The 25,620-nt window shown below is 41.5% G+C and overlaps 1 protein-coding gene across 3 annotated transcripts in view; it reads left to right on the forward strand.

The window, feature by feature from the left end:
• Nucleotides 1–2,145: 2,145 nt before the first annotated feature.
• Nucleotides 2,146–25,620, forward strand: part of nacc1b (nucleus accumbens associated 1, BEN and BTB (POZ) domain containing b) — a 37,504-nt gene continuing 14,029 nt past the window's right edge. Inside the window, exons 1-8 of one of the 3 annotated variants that reach the window (XM_080303229.1) lie at nt 2,147–2,280; nt 3,463–3,615; nt 14,511–14,661; nt 16,688–16,930; nt 18,668–18,889; nt 22,073–22,532; nt 24,632–24,929; nt 25,091–25,188. In XM_080303229.1, the coding sequence (XP_080159355.1) occupies nt 14,536–14,661; nt 16,688–16,930; nt 18,668–18,889; nt 22,073–22,532; nt 24,632–24,929; nt 25,091–25,188 (1,447 nt within the window). In that variant the 5' untranslated portion in view covers nt 2,147–2,280; nt 3,463–3,615; nt 14,511–14,535. Of the gene's footprint in view, nt 2,281–2,343; nt 3,616–14,510; nt 14,662–16,687; nt 16,931–18,667; nt 18,890–22,072; nt 22,533–24,631; nt 24,930–25,090; nt 25,189–25,620 lie in introns of those variants that run through there. The other 2 variants (XM_080303230.1, XM_080303228.1) reach the window with 2 other exon arrangements.

The following is a 25,620-nucleotide window of genomic DNA, read 5'->3' on the forward strand; positions in this document are numbered from 1 at the left end:
AGTCTTCTGCGTGTGCTAACAATAAAATAGCTGAACTGAATTATTACAGTATTGCACATTTTGCATTGTAATACATTGTACAACAATCCTACTAATACTACTACTAATAATGATGATAATGAAGATAATATAAATAATATAAATAATTATGATAATGATGATTGTAGTATATGTATGTTTGTGTGTTCACTATTGCATCCTAGACAAGTGCCCAATCTTGATGAAACTTTGCATAAACACTGCCTCGGGCAACATCTATGCCATATATAAATATCTGATACAATTCCCACAATCTTATTTATTTATATACAGTAAAATTGGTTCTTGTTTCTCAGATTAGATTCAGCTTGTATTTTGGGTTAACCTGTATTATTTTAATATTGTGTGGTAGAAGAACATTTCCTTTATTTCCCTGTTACATCAGTCTAAATGAACACACTGTCAAACTCAATCCTGAGATTGTCCTTTAGCTGACATGCAGAGAGGGCATGTGCGCTTTTGGCACAGATCTCACGCTGTGTTTTAATGTAAGCAATTTGGGGGGGCGGGGGACCCAACAACCTGAAATTAAAATAAAATAAGTACAGCAATGGTTACCATTTTATTCCTGAAACAGAGCTCCAGCTCTCCTGGTGAAGTGTAAGTTATACCTGATTACCTAAAGATGGTTTTTGTTTTCTGTGCTGTTTGGAATTTCACCTGGCTACAAATATTTTATAGGTTACAACTTGAACAGCAGAGCGAATGAGTTACACTGAAAAGCAATATATTGCATATACAGCAGGCTTTCTCGTATTCACTATCAAATATCTACCATCTGCTTATTGAGCGGTTTGCAGCCAGCTTCCACAAAATGGGACATGGTTGACTGTAAATGAGAGGAAAAATAAAAAATAGAGGGTTCTGCTTCTACTGTACGCACACGAGCCTGAACATCTGGATGGGGGCGCTGTGACAATGAATGCCCAGAGAGCGTGGCGCTATACATCTGACACAGGAGAATTATAGAGTTAATAGTATTTGGCATGACAGGGAGAGAGAGCGGGGAGCGCAGTGCCGTGCCTGAATGCAGTCTCATCCTGTTTAGTATTCACTGTGCGCAGCGCCTGGAGGCCCCGGAGGGCTCACCTGCCCGGAGTCTAGACGCACTCTCAGTACAGATCAGACAGCGGGGATCGAACCGCCGGCCCGGTAGGCTTCACGTCCGTGCGGTGTCGGGCATCGGAGGGGAATTGGTTCCAGCACCAAAGACACGCCGGTGAGTGAGTGGGGTTGAGTGGGTGGACTGGTGGGTGGGGCTCAGACGGTCGGGTCGGCTGGGGACGCTGGCAGTCTACCTGCCCGCAGCGGCGCGTGGGCTCGAACCCGTGATCCGTTATTCCTTCGGATGTAATCTGATTACCGCCAGTTTTATTGCTGTTGGGCTACATCTGTATTTACATTACCCGTGTGACTATTTCTGTATTTCTATGCATTTCTACCGGCTTTCTAAATTATTTCTGTCTTATTTAACCATCTTTCAAAACGAAAAAACAAAACAGTTTAGCCTCGTATAAAACGAATAAAAGCGATGAAAAAACATCTATGCATTTTGACATGAAAAAAAAATCGCTATATCTTTAAATGCAGAAAAATGTAAACTTTGCTCCGCATTGTCTGCACTGAATGAAAACAGAGTGAGTGTGTGGGCGAGCCTATAATTTACCCCTTAACTTGTTTTTAAAGGCTTTGGAGACAAATTAAAGATTTGGTGAGGTTTATTTTGATTACCACTGAGGTAAACTTTTTTATTTTACTTTGGTTTGAAGTTATGACATCATGCAACTCTGACTTTTTTTGATGTAAAGACACTAATAATACATCAATAGGTGGGCTAGTCATTTTAGATTACGCACCTGTGACCTGCTGACAATATAGCACATAGTAAACAAAGTGCCCAATAAAATAGTGCATACAGCCTCTGTGTGTGTGTCTGTCTGTCCATCGGTAGCTCTGCGATCTGTCTGCAACCCCTGGGAGAGTTTCAAAAAAAATCCCCGCTCTGCTCCTCTGCGTCCTCCTCGATAGCTCCGCGCTCTTCTCGCTGGCACGTGTGTGTGCGTGCGTGCACGCCCGACATCCTGCGCGCTCGCAAAGTAATGTATGTGTATGCGTGCTCCGCTGCTGGTTCACGGCGTACAGTCACAGTGAATGAGTGTCTGTAGTGAGGCGGAGGGAGACACTAGACCACTTCTGCTTTGCTCCTCCATTGAAACACTTTCCAGCGAACACAGCCGAGGGGTGAGTGGAAGCTCGGCGGGTCACCGTGTGTAACGGTTCGGACTCGGCCCGTTGGGGAGGGTGGTTGGGGGACCGGGTTTGCTAGTTGCCCGTGCCCACCACTGCGTGTTTGTATATGCTTACATTTCTGTGGGTGAATTTAGATGGAGGGGTGGTGTATGGGACTTCGGCGTTTTGTTGAAGTGGAGGTTAGGCTATTGTTTTTTAGGGGAGTGGGGTGGTAAAGTTGTGCTGGCTCCTATGGGGGATGGGTGCTTGGGGACAGACCAAAACTTTAACCACTTCACACCGGCACCACTCACTCGTCGCCTCGGGCTACCCCTGGGCGACTGTCTTCTCGTGAGACCTATGCTCCTCTTTCTCTAGCATTCCTGAACTTTCTCAGAAACTACCTGAGGTTTGAGCGAGGGGTGCATTTATTCCCCTCTTCCTTTTAGACATTGCTGCATTTGAACGACGCTGGTAGTTGCTTATTTGTGTAATCTCATGGCATAGGCTGCTGTCGGTAAATGGGTTAAGATTTTACAGCCAGCCCCCTACTTTCCTTTCCCCTCCTCTCCTCTCCTCTCTCGCCATGCCGGATCCATCCGTCTGTCTCGCCCACAGTTGCAGCGCATTTGTGTCCCGGGATGACCTGTTGATGTCGGCTAAAGATGGAGTGCCAGGATCGCCCTCCGCTGTAGACCCCCCGCTTCTCCTTTAGAAAAATACCTTAAGAATCTTAGTTCCTCAGAGTGAAGATAGCCCCGCGTGGTTCCCGAGTCCGCTTTTTGGTGGAGATGCAATAAAGCATTTATTCGCTGTGATATAGTATAAGCGACATTTTGGAGGGGGAACAACGCGTGTCTGTCCCATGTTGGTAGCTGCCATTCGGCCGGAGGAGGAGGAGGAGGAGGGAACTCGGTCTTAACGGACATCACACCGCGCTGGCACGGAGTGGAGGGGAGACGGGAACTGCTGAATATTTTACCCCCCGCCCCCGACTATTTTTGTGCCATATTTCGTACCCCTGGTCCCCCAGACGATAAACGTGTGTGTTGAGGGCAGTTAAAAACCATCATTGACATTCAAAAATAAAAAAGAGGAGCTCTCTCATTCTCCTTTTTTTGTCCATTTTCCGCTGCCGCCCCCTCCCTCGCCCCCTCCCTCCGCTGAATGCACGCACACACCGGCCCGGGCCAGTTGAGGACTCCCAAATTCTACCGGGCATCGAGGCTGGCACACGGCGGGGCACCGAGAGCTCTCTGCCCGCTCTGACTGCCCTGCTGCACCGCTGGTGGCGGCGGGCTGTTTCTCTCCGAGGCGTCCGCCAGCGAGACTCTGCGAGACTTTCATGTGAGATTAATTGATGTATAATTAATGTGTATAAATGATATCTCGGTTTTGAAGTTTCTGCTCTAGTCGTGCTCAAGGGAGGCTACGACTATAGCCACATTGTGATGCCTGTCTGCTCACGAGTTTCGGTAAATACAGGATTTCTAGCCCAAACGGCTGCAAACTAAAGGCCACCCAAGGCTGGCGTTTATTACACGTGATTTGGAGCCTTGTTTGTGAGTTGTGTGCATGTGTGAACTGTTTTTACTTCTGCCAGTGTTAGCCTTAGCTTTAGCCTGCTACTTGCTAACAGGCCACCTTTAACCTCCCCAAACCAGGAAACTGAATATGATTAGGCAGTGATTGATATTGATATCAAAAGCCCGTGTTCACGTGGTTGCTCGGGTTTATTATCTGGCAGCAAAATGACTGCGGTAATCTGATGTTGGTGTTTTGGTATTAGCAGCAGCATGTGGTTAGTTTGCATAAACCTGAGTATATATATATATATTTGCTTTATTTTTGGTGCTGGAAAACAATTTTCAAAGTTGCAGATGATTGAAACACACACGCAGTCACACACTCTTTTTTTCTTGTGGAGTCAAAGCACATAGTGGGGCACATGGGGAATACAGGGCAAGGGTCAAGTAGTGTGAGTTAACTCTCCTTTTCTGTTTCTTGGAAGTTATTGTGACCTCTGACCTGTGAGGAGCAAAAGGTGCCTGGTACCATATCCCTGTGTGACATGACATGTCAATGAAGCAGTGTGAATGGAAACCAGCTTGCATGAAAAAAAATGTTCTGCTTTTAAAATGTTGAAACTTTTATCAGCATCGCCAGCATATTATTGTCATTATCAGCAACTGTGCACACTGTCACTCGATGCGTTCGCTGCTTTATTTTTATTCTTTTTGTCTTCGAATACTGTGGGGAGATTTTATTTATTTATTTTTTCAGCAGACATGCTTTGTCTTGGCAGCTGCTTATTATTCATACGACTGCACATATTTACACCTGGAAACAGCCACAGACATCTCACCATTGGTCGCTGAGATGCTCCACTGGGACATTTGTCAGTTCAATTGCTTGCTCAAGGCCATGGGAAGTGCAGATGTTAGCGGAGCAGATCGTGCATTTTTAGTGCCATAGAATCAGAAACAGTCATTTTTAGACTTTCTTCGCTATCAGAACACTGTTTTGTAAAGACAACGACCCACATTTCCCAGTAAGATCGTTGTGTTCTGATTAAAGTAGAAGTAATGCGTGTAAACAAATCCTGTATAGGACCCAAACTGCGCTGAGTAAATATCACTCGGAGCCTCTACAGTTGAATTTTAATTGCACTTATTCAATGCATATTGATTTCTTTACATCGACACAAGCTGTCAAGCCACAATAACGTATCCAGGTACAATAGCAAGGCACAAACGAACTTTCTTATTGCCAAAGCTTTATCGATTAAAAAAGAAAAGGTAGGAGAAAACTAACCTATATACAATGCACTCGGTAACAGAGACCCGATATAATGAGACTGTTTTTTACAGAACAAATTGTACAGAGTGCTCCCAATCCAATAATCCGTTTGTGATCATAATTGTCCTCGTACAGAACAGGACTGCACAATTAATTAAGTGTAATTATATTGTCGAGCAGTTTACACAATTAATAAACATAGTAATATTTTGCAATTTTAAGGCATTATATTCCACTTTATGTGGTGGCTAGTGTTGAAATCTATCTCTCTGTCTATCTGTATATAAAAATGCTGATAGCCAAGGCTGATCTGTGCAGGTTAGATCAAGCCTCATTAAAACAAAAATTAAAATGCTTTTGATGTAATGTGTGGCAGTGGAGTTGTAAGTAATCACATTTTACTCTTCCCTTTCAGTCCACTGTCATAGTTTTCATGCCTGCATCAATCAGATTTAATTAGTCACTATAAACATAATTAATTATGATGGCCCCCTATTCTCAGCGCTGCCCTTATGTAGGCGTAAGGCAGGAGCTCAGGACTGCTTTAGTCCAATTTGTTCACCCTTTATTTTTCAGCCAGTGAAGGTTTGCTGAGCGTGCATGCCAGAGCAGCACCCACCATTCACACCTGGAAGCTTCACACCATACAGCCACTGCCTTTTATTACCGGCCAAGGAGAAGCTCAACTGAAGGAGTTATGGTTTAGAGGGAAAAATCCACCTCCAGACATTTGTTTTGTAATTTCGATGGAAGCCATTCCAGGAGTGAGGTTAGTTTGCGAAAAGTTGTAATTTTCTTGTTTTGTTAACCTTTGCAAAACCTTCTTTGTCAACGTTTCCCAGAAGGACTCCCGGTGATTAAAGCGTTGGTCACTTTTGGGCTGTATGCTGAATGTGCAGTTATTAAGTGGGTTTGGAACTAGAGGCATTGTCATGTGTCTTGGGTTGTTCTTATGACAAAGTTATAGCTGTTGTCACCACTTCAGCAAAGTTAGAGGTATTGCTGCAGATCCGATTTTTGGGCTGAATCTGGTTGCATAGAAATCTGTATGTCTGCCTTTTACCCACTTTGTGTTATTGTGAGAGAGCAAGTCAACAAAAAACAACCCACCTCTTAACAGTGGAGTTAGTCATTTTTTGAGGTTATTTAATAGAAAAAAAAATTGTACTCATCAATATACATACTTTAGTGAACAATTATGTCTTCCAACTAATTGATGCGTTCTCCTAAACTTAAAAACTTACATCAGTCAATTAAAAAAATCATTAATATAAATTTAAAATACACAGGAGTAGGTTTGTGGTTTGTGGAAGTCACCATGTTCCCTCACGATACCCTAAAAATCACACTTTCCTATCTCATGGAAGTTTATTCTCTCCAGAGACTCCAACAAAGTTACTTCAGGGATAGTTTGACTACCAGCGGCTATTGTGGCAAAAACCACAATACGGCGGTATGGCTGTCATCAGATAGAAGTGAGCTTCTTTGAAACACTGACCTGTATCCTTATTTTTTCACAAAGTTTTACAGCCTCGTTTAGATTAAATAAGGGTAGATGCTTTTCAACCAGCATTGACAGCTGAGGTAAACAATGGATTGATAGATTTCCATAGATAGGGAGAAACTGCGGGGCAGAGCCGGTCCAAACTGTTACAGAAACATGCCAGCTGGCCGCAGCATTCATGGGGTGCAGTCTAAATTTAATGTTCTTGATATGTTGGCTGATTAAAACATGTTTGTCCTACAGCAGCTTGAATCATGGAGTTGAATTGGGAGGTGTAAGACAAATTTTTACACACTCACTTTCAATTTATGTAAACTTTGTTGTTGTCACTTTGACAGTTGGTCAGCTTTTTTTATCTACAAGAGAAAAACATGGACATACATATGGTATCAGTATTGTATGAGTATTTGGGGGGTTTTCTGCCCATTCATCATCAGTTTATGTCCAGTTTCCTTGCAAAGTGGTGCTTCCAATCCCTTTGTAGGTTTATTTGTTGCATGATAGTTTTTTTCAGGAATAAAGTGCATTGTGAAGTAGGCAGATTCTGTTTTACACTCGGATCACTGCATTTGAACCAAATCAAGTTGGTTGTTGGTTTCCTGTAGAAAGAACGAACTGATGGTGGCTTGCTTTAGCAGCATGACCCAAAGGAAAAAGCTGTCCAGCATAGTCACAACAGTCTGTCAGTTACAGACTTGGGACCATGTCGTGCTTGCTTGTAAGATTTCCATCTGTGTTTGTAGACCAATTTGGAGTGTAAGCCATTGTTGCCTTTTCTCAGCCTCAGTCTGGGACTTCATGAGAAAGGTAACACTTTTTAGACAAAGAGCATTGTGATATCTTAATGTTAGCGATGAGGAATAATGTTAGTTCCAACGCTTAAATAAGCAGATTAAAGTGAACAAAACCATTCAGAATTTGAGTGCATTTTTAAGATAGAAGATCTTAAACACACATAAAGGAACAGTTAGAGATGTAGTTAGTAAAGCAACTGCAAAGCTGCCACTTTCAGTAGACTGAACAATGTGATATGTGACTATGTGGTTATAGAGGATTTCTCTCAGGGGATCTAAAAGTCCACAATTTGTTCCCTCACTGTTACTTCTTCAGAACAGAGGTAGTGTGTGGAAAGTCCATAGCCTACGTCTTTTACAGTTACATGCTATGGCCTTGCCTCCTGCTGTATTTGGTACGTCAGTGAATTGTCTTCAGTACATTTGCTGGGTTTTCCCACAAGATATGAAACTGGAAAACATTCACTTTCTGTCACCAACTGAGCTCCACCCACTAAACATGTATTTGCCATTTATGAGCATTAAAAAGGGCTATTGTGCTTGAGTTAAGTGGCGATGGAATTTCCTGTAAGGGGATACATTTTGTTTATGATAGTATAGAATAGAATTCAACTTTATTGTCATTGCACATGTCACAGGTACAAGGCAACAAAATGCAGTTTGCATCCATCCAGAAGTGCTTTAGCCATGATATAGATATATTACAAATATATATTAGCAATAATATAGATATGTGAGTATATTACAGAAATGGATCTATTATGGTATGTTATAATGTACATGGTATGAAGTATGTTATGAATATGCTATAACTATATGTATGTACAGGCTGTAGTGAGTACAAGCTATGTACAGGATATGAACAGGATATAAATATGAAAAACTATACAGAATATGAAATAAAAAAACTATACAGAAATATGAAATAAAAAAACTGTACTATAAGGCTATAAGCCCTCTGCCCTTCTTTGTTCACTCGTGACTGAATGGATAACTACCAAAGTGTAGTGCTGGGGAAGTTATGCATCAGCATTTCTTATTCGGCATTTGTCTTTGCTGACTTAATATTGTTCATTACAGCTGCACAACAAATCACTTGTTAAATCAGATCATGACTGTAATCACTGGAGATACTTGGAGTTTGACTTACTGTTTTAAGCCTGGCCTCTGGCTTTAGAAAATCTAGATGGAATACTTTGGCCAAACCCAGATTGAGAGTAAATAGCAAAAAGTAAGGCCGGGGAATCAATCAAACTTTACTTTGGCCTTCATCAATTATGAAAACAGTATGATAATCCAGTGCACCCCTTGTCCATTGCTTTTTTTCACTTCCTAAAAGCCCACATTCACTTCTGGCCAGGCTGTAGAATATTTCACATTAACTAGAAAATTATAATTGAATTTTAATAAAATCCACTGTGCAAAGACATTTTTAAATTCACTTAATGCAGAATGGCTTTGAGTCCTGTTCGACTGTTCGAAGGCAAATGACATGGCATAAGAGCATGTGCATAACCATGGCTTTTTACTAGACAAAGGTGAAGAAAAGCTGTGGTTCTTATGTTTGTTGTCTTTCTTATTGTTTTTTCTCATGTGGGGGGGGGTTGCCTGTTTTTGATTTCTACTTATCCGGTTGTTCAGTCTGACGTCACTAGCCGTGTCTGGACCTAAACTCCGCTGCAGGTCCATATATCAAACGATCACTATGGCATTACTGAGAGTTGGAAAACTGTCTAAAGTCTTTCATCTTTAATAAAATGATCAGCGTTCTGCTCTACCAGGTGTAACAATTGAGTTTAACATCCAGGCATCCATGAAAACGGAATTTATGACATTTAATGGAGTTAGAAGTTAGCAGGGAGTTAGCTCGCTAGCTTCTATCTAAATACAATATAGCATGTCCTGACTGCGGGGTTTTGGAAACAAATTAAAACGTACAGCTCTGCTATCACTTCCAGCATAAATCAAGACAGGAAACTAAACAGCAGTGACGTTTGTAGGGTTACTGAAGTTGGGCTAGCTGGTATATAATGATGTGCTACGTGACCACTAGCTACACAGCTATGTTAGCATAATATAAACAAGCTAACTTTTTTCCCACTGGATAAAAGTTAACGTGAGTGTTGTTGGTGGTCAGGAACAAATGTAATCGCATGGCAGGATGCTGTAAAAGGACCAAACTTCAGCCAGGAGAACAACTGAGATAATCCATCCACAATACGAGGTTAGTCATTCATATACTGCTGCATGGGCTGGGCTGTAGTTACATCCTAAGGTTTTAAAAACTGAGCTTAAATAAATGATTAGCGGTAATAAAAGCCGAGGGAGGTCAACAGTGATCACTGACTGTTTTAGGAGCTTTTTGAGATTAAATAGAAGAAAATACATAACATTAAACATGTTAACAACACAAAAGCCATATTAAACGCAGACTACTTTAGACCCGGAAGTAGGATTCGTCACGTCATCACTTAACAATTGGATTGCAGTTTTAACATTTCACATGTGATCAATTTTGTCATATAAAAGGTAAACTTAATTTAGTCTGCCAGAAGTTTGTTCTTGGTTATTAAGGCAAAATACCCTACGTTCCAAATAATCATTTTTGTATTGTGTGATGGTGGCATTTTGAATCCTTTAACATTTACCTAAGACCTGAGTACGGTGTGTACTCAGGCATGAAGCCAGTTCTGCCATTCCTCGGTAAAGTAAACAGTAAGTCAGGTGATGTAAATTAATAAAGAAAGCCACAATTAGCAGGTCATGTGGCGTGGGGGTGAAGGAACCTGTATTATAAAGTAGCTAATGACAGTCAAATTGTCTTCTTTTATTGTAAACCAGAGATGAATAAATATTCTTCTATAACATGAGCTCTTTGTGATTTGATGATGTGTCTACATAATAAAACTGTACTCAATCTGTTTATGACCTCAAGTGAGGGAGGTTAATCAGACTTTAAGAAGTAATGACCTACAGAGTTCTAGACCTTTTCAAGATTACAATATACGTCAGGTGAGCAATTTCTTATTATCAAGATGTTTTTTCTATTGATTCCAGCTGATGAAGTGATCCAGCAGTTCTGTCAGATGTGTGATGAATATTAGATCAGAGTTAAGAAGACTAGAATAGTACATGATTCATTGTCCCAGAGTCAATGATTTTGACTTTTTAAAAAGGTCACTGAAAGGCTTTGAAACATGCTAGGGACAGGCGTGTTTGGCAGTAAGTTGTTATGAAAAAATCTGAATCCAGATATTGAAAACTTTTACCAGAAATTGAAGTACCTACCCTAGAAGCTCTTTGCATCGGCGCACTTTGATGATTTATGCTATTACATCCAGGTTTCCATTAACATTCCTGTGACAGTTCAAATAAGCAACATGGATCAGTCACGCTTTTCCCATTCTGAATGGCAGGTAGTTTTTTGTGTCAAGGCTAGAGATGGGAATTGATAAGATTTTGTAGATTTCTTTAATGTGATGTGCTTATTGATCTGGTTCTTTATCAATTCTTGGCTCAATTATGTGAGAAAATGAGTACAGCGAGGTTTTTTTGTCAGAACAGCTTCATTATCTAAAGTCCCAAACAGAGTACTGCTTAATGCTAGCTGGCATCTGAGGTGGAGGAAATGAGAGCATGTTTGTGTGGCATTTGTTTTAATTTATAATAATGGATTGCATTTATATAGCGCTTTTCTGGGCATCCAAAGCACTTTACAATTCTACTATTCATTCACTCACTGGTGCAGGTAAACCACAGTTGTAGCCACAGTTGCCCTGGGGCAGGCTGACAGAAGTGAGGCTGCCATATCGCAACATCGGCCCCTCTGGCCAACACCAGCAGGCGGTCTTGCTCAAGAGAGAGAGAGCAGGGGGATCGAACCGGCAACCTTCCGGTTACAGATGAGCTTCCCAACCCTCTGAACCCTCTTCCCAACCCTCAATTTAAGCTTTAAGCATGGTGCTAATGTTATTATATTTCAGCTTATTTAGTGCCAGTTACCACTGAGCAGCACTGTTGGGCGACAGTAGCAACAGCACTTGTTCTGCATGTATTTAGAGCGTCACATACATGGAAGTGAAGCTCACGTTGTGTGTAAGATGTTTCAGCATGTTGCTGGTGTTTCCATCCCTACCTGAAATAATCACTTTGTGACTTTGTAAACACAACTGTTCTCTTCTTTCTTAGTGAAATCAAGTCATGCTCTGAGCCTCTTCTTCCTCTCTGCCATAACTCCTTTATGTGGTAGCACTAGACATGTGTATGAGGTTGTTTTGCAATCAAAGTGCACACTGCCAGCACCTGCAGGCATTGATAAAGGAATTGATAAGCTCAGAGGCATAGAAATCTGATACTTTAAAACATTTGAAGCTATTTCTCAAGTGGCACTGGTTCTTAGTTCCCTTGAGAACCTCTTGCATTTTCTTTTTTAGTTTCAACTTTAGGGAAAGTATTTTACATCACAAGCGAGACCTTTGAGTAAGGCCTCAGTCATACAGGCCTAGAGACCAACTAGGCAACCATCTGGTAACTTCTACTCGCAAGGAAAAAATGTGTATTCTATGACAAGCTGGGGAGGTTTTTCTCGCAGTTGTTAATGGGAACCTTGCTTCAAAGAGGCACTTGGTGCTGTTGTTTTGGTTGCTAGCAGGTTGTTGCAGTTGGCAATAGTTTGTGTGGAAGATGTTGACTTGCTACTCAAGCTACTCACAAAGCAGGAGACAATCTATGAAAAAAAATATTCGCCTTAGAAACACAAGTTGTTCCTTATGTGCTGGAATGTGTAGAAAATAGGTTTAAATGTTAAACTAATTTATTCAAGTCAGAGAATGTTGCATATAATTAAATTTTTTCTTGATGCATAAAGTTAAAAGATTAAAACTGATAAAACAAGTTAAAAAAAGAGACTTTTCCATTTGATTACATTTTGTATGATGGATTATGTAGAAAAAGTAGAATTGGGCTGAAAGATCTATCGCTTTATTACCTATTCATGTTGCAAATCGTGCTTTTAAAAAGTAACTAAGTAATTAATTACTTTTGAAAATAAGTAATCAGTAAAGTAACGGGATTACTTTTTGGGGAAGTAATCAGTAATTAGTTACTGATTACTTTTTTCAAGTAACTTGACCAACACTGCTGATGACTGACAAAAATAATCCATGTAAAGTTTAGCTGTGTAATACCAGCGAATCATCATGTAGCTGACCAAAGTAAAAAAAACAAACCACACAACACTGACTAAAGATTTAGCTTGCATTTCATGCTACACTATTCTGTCCACGCCACATGTAGCGTAATGACGTTATACTGGGTGTTTCACGCTTTATCTCCTTGCAGTTGTTGTTGCTGCTGCAGTGTCAAATGCCATTTTGTCATGTTCGCATTTTTATTAGTGGTTAAAATGAAAACAGAAAAAACGCTGTCCGAGGTAAGTAGGTCTTGGAACAGCTCCTAGATCCTCACCAATAAAGGATTTTTAAGACTGATATGGATTTGGTGATTTAAAAATCTGATGTATCTGCAAGTATGTTTTTTATTATTTCAGACACATCTTAACAAAACCTGTTAAATTTATTTATTCTATAATGCTCTGTCCCATGCTTCGCAGATCAGTTAGTTTTTGTGTATTTTCCTTTGTCTGCCAATAGATGTCCAAATGGCTAATATTGACCGACAATATCAGCCCGCCGAAAAATCGGTGGACCCCAAGTAGTTACCCTTTGGGAATCCCAAAAAGTCTTTGTTCGAAAAACACCTACAGTGGATCTACTGGACAACGGATGTTGAATATAGAGGTGCCTGGCAGGGGGAAAAGAGGAATCCCACAAAGGAGGTTCATGGATGTAGTGAAAGAGGACATGAAGTTTGTGTATTTGTGTGACAGAATTAGATTTTAGGAATAGGGTGAGAGGGAAGCAGATCATCTGCTGGCGCAGCCCCAGAAGGGAGCAACCTCAAGAAAAGCTGTATATATGATATTTTTAACCTTTAAGTGTCTGCTGCTGCATCACTGTACACACTCCCGCAAATGTATGAGGAGAACCGGAGTTAGAAAGCTGGTGTGTAGGTTCTAGGCTTGGTCTGTGAGCCTCGTTCCTAGTGGAGGAACGAGGCTAATCAGTTTCCTATTAGTGGTTTGTTTGGGTTTGTAGCCAGGGTAGGAGCTCATCATCATCAGCTCCTCACCACAAGCTGCGCTCCAAATACTTGTCGGTGTCAGCTAAGCTCGGCCACCATCCATCACTCGGAGGCCACGATCCTCTATATAACGTATTTGTTCAGTGGAGTCGTGACTCACCTTTGTGCTCTCGTCTGTTTACTTCTGCTTTGTCATACTTGGCGTTCGAGTCGTTCTGTGTTTGTATTGTGCATTTTTAAACAAAACCAAAAAAGTGATGACTTCAGTCATGAGAAACACCGATTTTAGAGATAAAGTCCTGCTTTATTTTATTCCTTTTCTGTACTTTGACAGTTCTTCCACTTTTGATCACAAGCTTCTTTGTTGGATGGTGACGAAGACGAGTGAAATAGATGAGTTATGTAAGAGGCTGTGTTTTGACTGGGAAGCAACGACAAGAAAATAACAAAGTAGGCCAAAAACCACCAAAACAGTTTATTAACTGAGAATTAGATGTCATGAAACAAGGGGTTTTTTTTTTTAAAGAAAAAAGATAAAGGCTTATGTAACTGTGGCTGGTGGCCCCAAATTCTGTTTCATTTGAAAGATAGAGTTTTGAATTAAAGTTGTTTACCAGATACTTAATTCATTAATCATCACACACTTTACTTACCCCATTTCTTTATTTTAAGTCTCTTTCGTCCCTCCTTAACTCTGCCTTGCTTGTGTTTTTTGCATATTTTCCAGTTCTTCTTTGCGCTCTTATCTCATAACTCATTTATTTGGTTTCCTTAGCCCCTGTCACGCTGCCTCATTTTATCGTCTCCTTTCCATCACGTCTCTCATTTTTTTCCTGTACCAATTCCCAACTCTCCTGACCTTCCTGCCAATTACCTGTATGTCCCCATCATCCCGTCATCTACCGTCCTTCCAGATAATTCCTTTCCTCCATCACCCACTCCTTCCTTTTTAACCTTCCAGTGCTCCTGTTATCCACACACTAACTTGTTTCTACTTCCTGCAGACCCTGTGGTGCTGGGCAGAGCGTTATGGCTCAGACGCTGCAGATGGCGATCCCTAACTTTGGCAACAATGTCCTGGAGTGTCTGAACGAGCAGCGGCTGCAGGGCCTCTACTGTGACGTCTCCGTGGTCGTCAAGGGACATGCCTTCAAGGTCAGAATTAAGTTTTTTGACGACTTCATTCAAACTAATATAGCTAACGCCGTTTTTGTTTGACCTGAATACAGGCAGAATCAAAAGCGCATATTTAAAGTTAAAAGTAATTTATCTTTTTATGTCTCCACATAGCTTACTCTCATTGCCAAACACATTCTTGTTGTCTGTGCACCCATCCATGCTGAATACAACTCTTTACTGTAATCTATTTACTTTGAATTTCTCCAAATTTGGCAGAAATGTGCACTCTCACTAAAGTATGAAAGGATCTCAATGTCACTGTGACATTTCAAAAGATGTTTTTGCTTGTAACTCAAGAAAACTTTTACTGATTATGACAACATTTATGTCGGATGACCCAAATGCAAAAGCACTAGTGTTATTAATTTTTCAACGTCATAAGTGAAAAAGAGAAGAAGAGATTGTGGCCATATTTCATCAGTGGACAGATAATGACCTGGTGACACTGATCTTTGGTGTCAGCCTATCAAATTCCTTTATAGTTGTTTTTAGGGATGTAGTTGTTAGTGAGTTGTTATCAAGGTGAGCGAACTGATCTGTGGGAGTCATCTATTCTTTGCAGTCAATTCTGTGTTGTTCTGTTTGCTCCTGTTGGTGTGGAAGAACTCGACTGGCCTGCACAGAGTCCTGACCTCAGCCTCATACACCTTTAGAATTAGTTAGAGCAGAGACTGTGAGCCTTATTATCCAAAAATCTGTGTCTGAACACACAAATGCACTTCTGGAAGAATGGTCAAAAATTCCCATTAACACTCCTAAATATTGTGGAAAGCCCTCCCAGATAAATTGAAGCTGATATCATATCAAACCCTATGGATTAAGAACTCTTTTTTATATGCACGTGAAGGCAGATGAGCGAATACTTTTGGCAGTATGTTTGGAGGTATTTCACACGTTTCACCAGTAAGTGTTCTTTTAAGTTTGCAGTAACTTTTGACTTAATGCAAACTGCACAGCATGGACATATAACTTGACGGGACTGAGAAGCTTTGACAGCGACATTGCTGTTGCCGTCCCTTCTCTCTCACTATGTTCAGTGTAACACTTGTTGGGGAGCTTTTTTTGCACTCCATGAATATATTTTCACATTATCTGTCTCTTGTCAGTTCCACTCCACATGCTAATAATTACTATGACATACCAATTCAATACATTTCTATTCTTGGGTGTATTTATTTGCCACAGTTTGTTTTACAAAGTTAGTGTTTAAGTAGAGCCTCATGTTGGCTTACACATAAAGACTGACTCCCAGTCTCTTCCTCAGAGTGAATACAGCTTATTATTTTGACATTGGTGTCTGACAGCTACTCACTAAATGGAAGATAACCCAAGCCAAGGTGTCGTATTTGAACTGGAAAAATCTCAGCCACTGCAACCTTAGTCTTCTACGTATGAGTCTAGACAAGCACGGATGTAAAATGCAGCTTGACTCAGTTCACTGAGAGACACAGTGACAAGCTGGTAATTCTAGGTCCTCGTGTTTCCTTGTTGCCAGAATGTGCAGATGAATTGCCTGGAGTACTGTTTGTGCATGTAGTGTCAGGATTTTGGTGAGAATCTCTTGGTAGGATAAAAAAACGATGCCTCGGGTCAAAAACTAATAGTCTCAACATTTTTTGAGCTTCCTTTGTCTGCCTCTCCTGATCAGTCAATAAACTTAGTTTTGGACTGTTTAGTGCAATTTGACATCGTAACCTGAAGACACTAATTTTGGCAGTGCTTCAAAAGTTACTGTTGAGCAATACGTGAAGTTTCCTTTACAACAGGATGCAATTTTCATGCTTTGCATTAAAATAAATTCAACCAGAGATTAACAATAAAAATGTATTAGTCTTCTTCTGTTACTGCTTTCCTGTTTGTTTATGTCTTCTGCCTTACTGACAACAAACATGAGCAAGTGCAAATCTCCGGATATGGATGTTGATATATACTGTTTACTGCATCGGAGTCTATGTATTTTTAAACCCTTACGACTTCACTACCCCTGCTGTTTACCCCTCAGGCCCACCGTGCAGTGCTGGCAGCCAGCAGCTCCTACTTCCGGGACCTGTTCAATGCTGGGGGGAAGAGCTCGGTGGTGGAGCTACCCCCGGCCGTGCAGCCGCAGAGCTTCCAGCAGATCCTGGCCTTCTGCTACACGGGGCGCCTCAGCATGAATGTGGGAGACCAGTTTCTGCTCATGTACACCGCCGGCTTCCTCCAGATCCAACAGATCATGGAGAAAGGCACCGAGTTTTTCCTTAAGGTAAGCTGATAATGAAGCAATCACAAATCGAGTCATTTAAACGTCTGTTAAAGTTGAATGCAAATGTAGAAGAGCATCCATAGGAACACTTCTGTGAATATGAGGATTATTTAAATGTAATCAAAATGAAGCAGATGTAAAAATAGCCGTTTCTGCGTGCTGCCGCCGTGTTACCTGTTGTGCGTGACATTATGCGTGGCATTATGTTGTGATGGGGGCGTCTCTGTTTGTAGACACATTCTCGTGAATCGAGAATAATTGAAACGTCGTACTGACACTACAGGTTCCCTCTATAGTAGCAGATGATCTGATTAGATCTGGAGTGCCTGGCTGCATAAATTAGCATATTAATGAGGGGGACTGATTTCCTTGAAAGTTCCACTTAACACCTCTAGACACAGGGTTGATAAAATGCCAGCTATGTGCTAGTAGACCAGTAGAAAAACGATCAATACAACAAGATTTGATACTAGAAAAGTCATATCGTGCAATCACAGTTTACTGTTCCTAAAATGTTCATTATTTGTAGTTTTCTTACTCCATCAGCTATTTTGGCAGAAATTTTTGATAGAATTGTTAATACAATGACCAAATAGTGCTAAAAATGAACGATCTTTTAGTTCCCAGTAGTGTTGTGATGTTAAATAGCCAGGATGTCCATGTTTGATTCATGATTACTAGATTTAAAGTTGCCTTATATGTTTTGTGTGTGTGAATGTTTCATTAAGGAGAATTCTTTTCAGCATTATAATATGGAGACTGTCAATTTTGAACTCCAGGACTTTTCGCTTAATTTGATTATACTGCTTTAGATTGTAACCACAATAACATGAACATATTAACCTTTTAATCAGCACATATTTTTCAGATATTACTATTTTATTGTTAAAGTACTACTGGAGCATTCCACTGGCTCATTGATGGCTTGTATGGTCATTTGTTTCTGGCTTCTTTGTACCATTATACATGAACTTCAGGTGTGAATTACTTTGGTCATTTCCATAGATTGTGTATAGAAGATTAGCTAGCTAGTGCTAAGTAACATACAAATAAAACAGAAGTTTCTTCTTAACTGAGGCCAAGTGCAAACTTCTTGGACAGACTTTTTATTAGTTACTTCTAATAAAATGACAAAATATTCTGATAACATAAGCTACACCCCTAATTTTAAGCCTTAAAGAAAAAGAATAGATCAGTGATCCCCCCCCCCCCCGCCTCATAAAAACAATGATGCAAAGACTCCAGCTCTGTTTGTTGAATCACCCTTTTAAGGATTGTTTTCGGAAATTTAATATTTGGGTATGTTCGGACAGAGGATCAACTCAATTTTGGAGTGAGCCTCTGTTGTCCACTAGAGGAACTGCAGGTTTTGTAATACAAGTGTTGGCTTCATTTGTTCAAGCTCAGGATGCTTCCTAATGTCATCATTTACGTTCTTTATTACTAAATTATTACACCACTGCTGCCATGTGTTGCCTGAGATTTAAAACAGAGTGCTGGACACATTTTTGATACCTTATTTGAGAAATGTTAAGCCCAGCTCCATCAAACAACCAAGTTTCCCTCAGTAAATATTTAATATATGTATATATTTAATAGTGCTGTCTCTTTTTACCTGTCTTCAGTGCTACCGTCAGATTTGAGTAGATATCAGACATACAGTATGTTTACAGTAGATTTACCCTTCTAATGGCATAATATGTTTTGATCATATTCATGAAACTTTCCCCACACCAGGTCTCCTCTCCAAGCTGTGACTCCCAGGGTCTCCACACCGAGGAGACCCCATCCTCTGAGCCTCAGAGCCCCGTCACTCAAACAGTGGGAGTGGGCGGAGTTGGCATCGGTGCTGCCACTGTAGGGAGGCCTGCCTCCTGCCTGACACCCCTTCCCCTCGTGTCCAAGGTGAAGACTGAACATACAGCCACAACACCTCAGCCAGCTCCACAGCCACAGCAGGTAGGTTTGGTCTGGGCCTTGCTACACAACCCCACATGCTTTTGTCTTTTCTTTCTTTTTTGGCGGATGAATCATAATCTTGAAATGAAGTAAGAGTCCAAAAACTTTCCGAGGAAGGAACATGAATTTTTTTAAAGGTCAGACTCCTTATTCGGTTACTTCAGCTTCAGGTAGAGTCAGATTACCCTAATAACGAAGTATATATACTGGATATGTTCATTTCTTTTCATTGAAAATGGAGGAAAGCATCTGTTGTGAGTTCCAAAAATAGTTTTCATGTGATGTCAAGTGCTGCTAATCTGCATAATCTCTTTAGGGGCAGTGTGATCATCATCACATACTTTTGGTATAGATAAGCAAACATCATCATATTTGTCAGGTGTAGTGTTTCCCCATCAGTGGCAGATTTAACGTTAGTTGTGTGTGAGACGTGCGATCTTGTTAAAGCTGATATATTGCATGTTACTTCTTATTTTCACTTAACATTTCTGTAAGTGAAATGTTAACCTGTAGACGTCAGACTTTTTCCACCACTGATTTGTTTTCACAGTTAAAAAGACAACAAAAAACAAACAAACAGAGACTGAAATATTGAATATTGAAATAGTGCCAAGAAAACAGATCATCAGATATTTTCAGACGATTTAGAAAAATAGCAAGAGGGCTGGTTATTAAATATAATTATTTTAATAAAAGTTGGGCCCAATTAATCAGTTTCTGTTACAGCTTGTGTTATGATTTATTTATGTGATTGTTAAATCAGGAGTGTTAACATCATTGGAGTTCATATTTGAGACAAATATTCCTATTTTTCTTTTAGTGTAAAGAAGTACATTTTGATTATTTATTGACACATTTAATGTAATTAATTTTAATTTTAAATAATAAGTGTCCCTCGGGGTGTCCTGTGCGAGGTGCTGCAGGAGTATGGGGTGTCTGGCCCATTGCTACGGGCCATTCGATCCCTATACAACCTTTGCAAGAGCTTGGTTTGCATTGCCGGCAATAAGTCGGATTCGTTACCGGTGGATGATGGGCTCCGCCACCATTTCTGTTCATAATTTTTATGGACAGGATTTCTAGGCGCAGCCAAGTGGTGGAGGGCTTTCACTTCGGTGGCCTCAGAAACTCGTCAGAACCACATCATCTGCGGATGATGTGGTTCTGTTGGCTTCATCGGATGATGGCCTCCAGCTCGCACTGGAACGGTTCACAGCCGAGTGTGAAGCAGCAGGAATTAGGATCAGCACCTCCAAATCTGAGGCCATGGTTCTCAGCCGGAAAAGGGTGGAGTGCCCACTCCGGGTTGGGGATGAGTTCCTGCCCCAAGTGGAGGAGTTCAAGTATCTCGGGGTCTTGTTCGCGAGAAGGGAGCCGGAGATCGAAAGACGGATTGGTGCTGCGGACGCTGCACCGGTATGTCGTGGTGAAGAGAGAGCTGAGTGTAAAAGCGAAGCTCTCAATTTACCGGTCGATCTACGCCCTTACCCTCACCTATGGCCACGAGCTGTGTGTAGTGACCGAAAGAACGAGATCGCGGATACAAGCGGCAGAAATGAGCTTCCTCCGAAGGGTGGCTGGCCTCTTCCTTAGAGATAGGGTGAGAAATTCAACCATCCAGGAGGGGCTCAGAGTAGAGCTGCTGCTGCTCCACATCGAAAGGAGCCAGTTGAGGTGGTTCGGGCATCTGACAAGGATGCCCCCTGGGCGCCTCCTGGGTGAGGTGTTCCGGGCATGTCCCACTGGGAGGAGGCCCCGGGGCAGACCCAGGACACGCTGGAGAGATTATATCTCTCGTCTGGCCTGGGAACTCCTTGGTATTCCCCCGGATAAGCTGGATGAGGTGGCTAGGGAGAGGGAGGTCTGGGCTTCTCTGCTTAGGCTGCTGCCCCCGCGACCCGGCCTCGGATAAAGCGGATGAAGATGGATGGATGGATGGAATTTTAAATAATAAACTTTATATAAAGCAAATGAACATCCTGAGATTTGCATTTTGTCATTCTGCTGCCAAAACTACACGCAGAAAATGTAACCGCATCTTTCATTTTCATGCTCTCATTCTCTGGAAGGCTGATTCTGGCCTTTGGGTCATATATTTGATACTCCCGATAGCTCAGTTACATATTATTGGCTGTGTGAAATTGTGCCTTTTTGCCCTTCCATCTCAATTCATCTCAATTAAAAAAGCAACAAACAAAACAAAAAAATCTTAACTTGACCTGAAAAATTCTTGGGAAAAGATTCTTCTTCTTATGCAAAATTTCTGATCTATGCTGTCATTAAAAAATACTTTAAGAGATGGGTGCGGTGCTGGTATTATGTCTTCATGAGTATGGAGAATCCCTAAAATATTAGGATGTCCAATCATTATCAGCAGATCTGGGGGCCTTTAGATGACTGATATTGAATTCACAGTTTCTCACACACGAGACATATAATATTCTTGAAAACTGATAAAGGCTTGAGATGTTAAAGCTAGAATAGAGAAAAAAGCATCCACCATCAGTGTGACATTGCCCAGGTATGACACCATGTACCAGAACAACTCAGTTCATAATATATGCAGAATTTGTGATTTGTGTTTATTGTCATTTTCTCAGTGTGATTTTTTGAATTACAAACGGGGATGCAGGGTAGCATGGTGGCGCAGTGGTTAGCAATGTTGCCTCACAGAAAGAAGGTCCTGAGTTTGACGCCGAAGATCATTTCTACATAGCTGAATTCTATTGTACTAAAAAGAAAACCCACCATCATCTATTGAAATCCTTTTTTGATAAACTTATGACCATAGCGACCTGGAATTTTGTACTTGTAAGAAGTACATCTTCCCCTGTCTGAGATGGTCAGTGGGAGGCATTTGACGAACTGACAATGAGTGGCTGAATGAATGTTTTATCTCAAACCCATCTCGCTTCATTACAGTCAAATCATTTCTAATAACGAGCATGTGTGCTCTGTTTCAGCTGAGGCCGGCACCTCTGTTCAATATATGTGCATTAAAAACGTGCTGCCAGAACCTCCAGTGATATTTGTTTGATGCTGCTTGAGATGGGAAACGTACCATTTGTACTCTAAGCCACGAAACCATGAAATGACATTTGTTTATTACTGTGTTTTATTGAGTGTTCCAGTCAGGCGCTGGTTTATAACCAGCATGTTTCTCTCCCTCTCTCTCTTCCTCAGCCGGAGGGCTCTCCCTACTCTGTGGTCTGCACCCCTGTGGCCAAGCGGCTATGGGAGGGGGGTAACCGTGATGGGGGAGGGGGGTCAGGAGGGGGCGGGGGCGGCGGGTTGAGGAAGGCCGCACGCTATTCTTCCTCCTCCTCTTCCTCGTCCTCTTCCAATACAATAACCCAGGACGCTTCTGGCCGCGGACCTGCCGCTAACGCCTCTCTGGTGGGCAGCGGAGGCAGCGCTTTAGTGGGAGGAGCTGTGCTCAACAGTAACCACAACAATAACAACAACAACGGCGGGACCCCAGAGGGTACGAGCCCGGGCACCCTGAGCATGTACACCAGCGACTCGCCCATCAGTTACCACGACGATGAGGAGGAGGATGATATAGCAGATGAGACTGAAGAGCAGTACAGACAGATCTGCAACATGTACACCATGTACAGCATGCTGAACGCCGGAGCAGCAGGTAAGCGCTGACAGCAGGATAAATGCATCAGCGGGTGAGTTCATTCCAGGGTTACTGTGCAGCTCCGTCTAAAAGTTTCCTCCTCTGATCTCTGCAGTGCTTGTAGTGTGTTTACGAGTACGAATGGTGGAAAGTTTGTTTATCCAACTTTCTCAATAGTGGAGGATGTTAGCGAGAGCGAAATGTTCAAAACACTGAAACCGCTGAAAGCTGTGGTCCTGCTTTAAGTTTGTGAGCTGTTTATGGTCTGCTTGATCACTAGTTTGAGGACAATCACATGGAGGTTTGAATGGAACGATGGTGAATAAAGTTGGTCGAACGGTATTTTGTTACATGCAGGAATTGGAAACTGGGGCACAGCGAGGTTTGTTGTTTATTGAATGTTTTAGGATCAGACTTGAGACTGAAAAGTTCGAAGGAGCAGCATCATGTGCTTACAGTAGAGCTGGGCGATATGAGATTTTTTCATATCACGATATGTTTTTTTCATTTCAGGCGATAACGATATCTATCACGATATAAGCCAAATAACTATATTTGTAAGATTTAAATGTGCCGTTGCTCACAAGTAAAATGTGAAATAATCAGCAGCTTGTTTTTAAATATTTATTTCCCATAATAAGTTCAACAGGGTAGATGTACTTAAGGAACATGAGACTTTTTCAGATAAATAAAGGCAAATATTGCAAACTACACAAAAGGCAGCCGCTAAAGCGTTTAAGTTTCAAAATAGAACAAATGAAACAGACTAAATTGTCAATTCCACTTAGAAACAAAGTATTAATTCTAAAAATAAATCTTAGTTTGTTTTACAGAAGAACAGACAAAACTGACTAACTTTTGTCAATATCAAATAAACTGAGAACTAAAAGGAAATTCTCAATCTCTCCTTGTTGTATAGCTTAGCTTTTCAAACAGTTTTAACAGTTACTTTAGTCTGACAAAAGCCGAATGACGAATTAGCGCTTCCAGTCAGAGACTGAGGCTACGTCCACACGTACACGGGTATTTTTGAAAACGGAGATTTTCCGTTTTCGTTTTAAAAAATAATCCTGTCCGCACATAAAGGGAGAAATGAAGGAAAACGCTGCTATGAACATGCCAAAGCAGCAGGTGGCGCTAGATTCCTAACCGTGCAGAAATGTTGGCCAATCAGAAGTCTAGAAGCCTCGGTGGGAAAAAGTAAACAAAGCTGCGGCATAGAAGCAGAACCGAGTCGTATGTGTGGACAGACAGTAACTGTGTGTATGTGTAAGCAGAGAGTAGAATTAACAGTAACAGTATTGTAGAAATTCATTTCACCGAAACAATAACGTGGCGCAGTGTGACGCATGCACCAGTTTATTGTATTTCCAGACTTGCTTTCGGCACAATTTACAGTGCACGCTACTCTGTTTTTTGTCAGACTTGAAATAGCCGAAATACCTTCAAACTACGGAACTTCTATGGCTCTTCCGTTCGACAATCTCTCCGGCATTGGAACCATCATCTGTTTTCTCTTCGGTCACGCTCGGTTGATTTTTCTAATCGGCACACTCATTTCCTCCATTATGCGCTGGCTCCATTACCCGCTGGCTGCTTCCCAAACAAACACACGTGCGGCTTGGCACTTGTGCTGTAAGTAACAAGTGACGCGACGTGACACTGCGGCTGTGATTGGTTCGGCTCTGCGCTACTTTATTTGGATTGGCTGACCTTTTTTTTTTTTTTTTTTTTTTTTTTTTAAGAGGACAAGAGCGGCGAGGTCTATCGCGATAGCTTAATTTCTCTATCGAGTAAAAGTTATATCGCGATACATATCGTTATCGTTCTATCGCCCAGCTCTAGCTTACAGTAAATATGCAGTGGTTTCAAACAAGAAGGACCATTAACAGAAGTACATTTAGAACTGGATGTTAAAAGTTTATGGCTAACGTGTATGATTGAACGGCCTGCATCCAGTTTTTTTAACATCTGAGAGCTGGCCCCCTTTGTAATTCCCTTTAGAAGTTTTGTATCACTGCTGAAAAGCTGTTGCTACTATATAAAATTTTTAAATGATCCCTAACCCTCATTGCAAAAAAAAAAGAAAGGTAACACTCGATCTTTCCCTTCCTCAGTTGTCGGGGAGCGGGTGGAGGCTCTGCCAGACTTAGCCCCAGACTCAGGGGGCGGGCGGGGGGGCAGAGGGGGGCGGTCCCGGCAGGAACTAGCATCGCTGCCCGCCGAGCTCATCAGCCAGATCGGAAACCGCTGCCACCCAAAGCTGTATGAGGAAGGAGACCCGGCTGAGAAGCTGGAACTGGTGAGCGGCACCTCTGTGTTCATCTCCCGCGCCCAGCTCATGAACTGCCACGTCAGCGCCGGCACCCGCCACAAAGTGCTGCTCAGACGCCTTCTGGCGGCGTTCTTCGACAGGTCAGTGTCTGATTTTGGGGGGTTATTTTTGTAAGACTGATATAATAAAGATTTTATGGTTGATCATTTTTGCGCTTGTTGACAGCAGACAAAGATGTGCATTGTCCATTCAAGTATTTTATGTGTTGATGTGTATTTTTGTTTTGTTTTAACTTGCTCAGGAGCACTCTGGCTAACAGCTGTGGAACCGGCATCCGCTCCTCAACCAATGATCCCAGTCGTAAACCTCTGGACAACAGAGTGCTGCACGCTGTCAAATGTGAGTCATACAGAAGACGTACAGTGTATGTATACTGAGAGTTACATGCATAGACTGTATAAGGAAGATGGACGTACCCGTCGGGTTGGAAAAGTGAAGCCAAAATGAAATTGCCTTAAACCTCAGACCATGTTGCTTTCTGGTGACTAAAATGTCAAAGTTCAGGCTTCTGCATCATAGACTGTATATAAAAGATGTACACAACCCATTGTAACCTTTTGTGCTGTGAAGTGCCATTTTGAAATGGTATGTTAGCTTTTTTGGTCACCGCTGTCTGTTTCAGTTTGAAGCAAGAAGTGACCACATTTAAAGAAGAGGGTAATGTGCTCAGTTAAACGCTAACGCTAGCACAAAGGATTGTCATTGACATGGCCCAGGTACAGATACCTGCTAATTAATGCTAAATAGCCTACAAATAACGCACTAAAATTT

Source organism: Astatotilapia calliptera, chromosome 6 (assembly GCF_964374335.1).
Source record: "Astatotilapia calliptera chromosome 6, fAstCal68.1, whole genome shotgun sequence".
Classification (NCBI taxonomy): Eukaryota; Metazoa; Chordata; class Actinopteri; order Cichliformes; family Cichlidae; genus Astatotilapia; species Astatotilapia calliptera.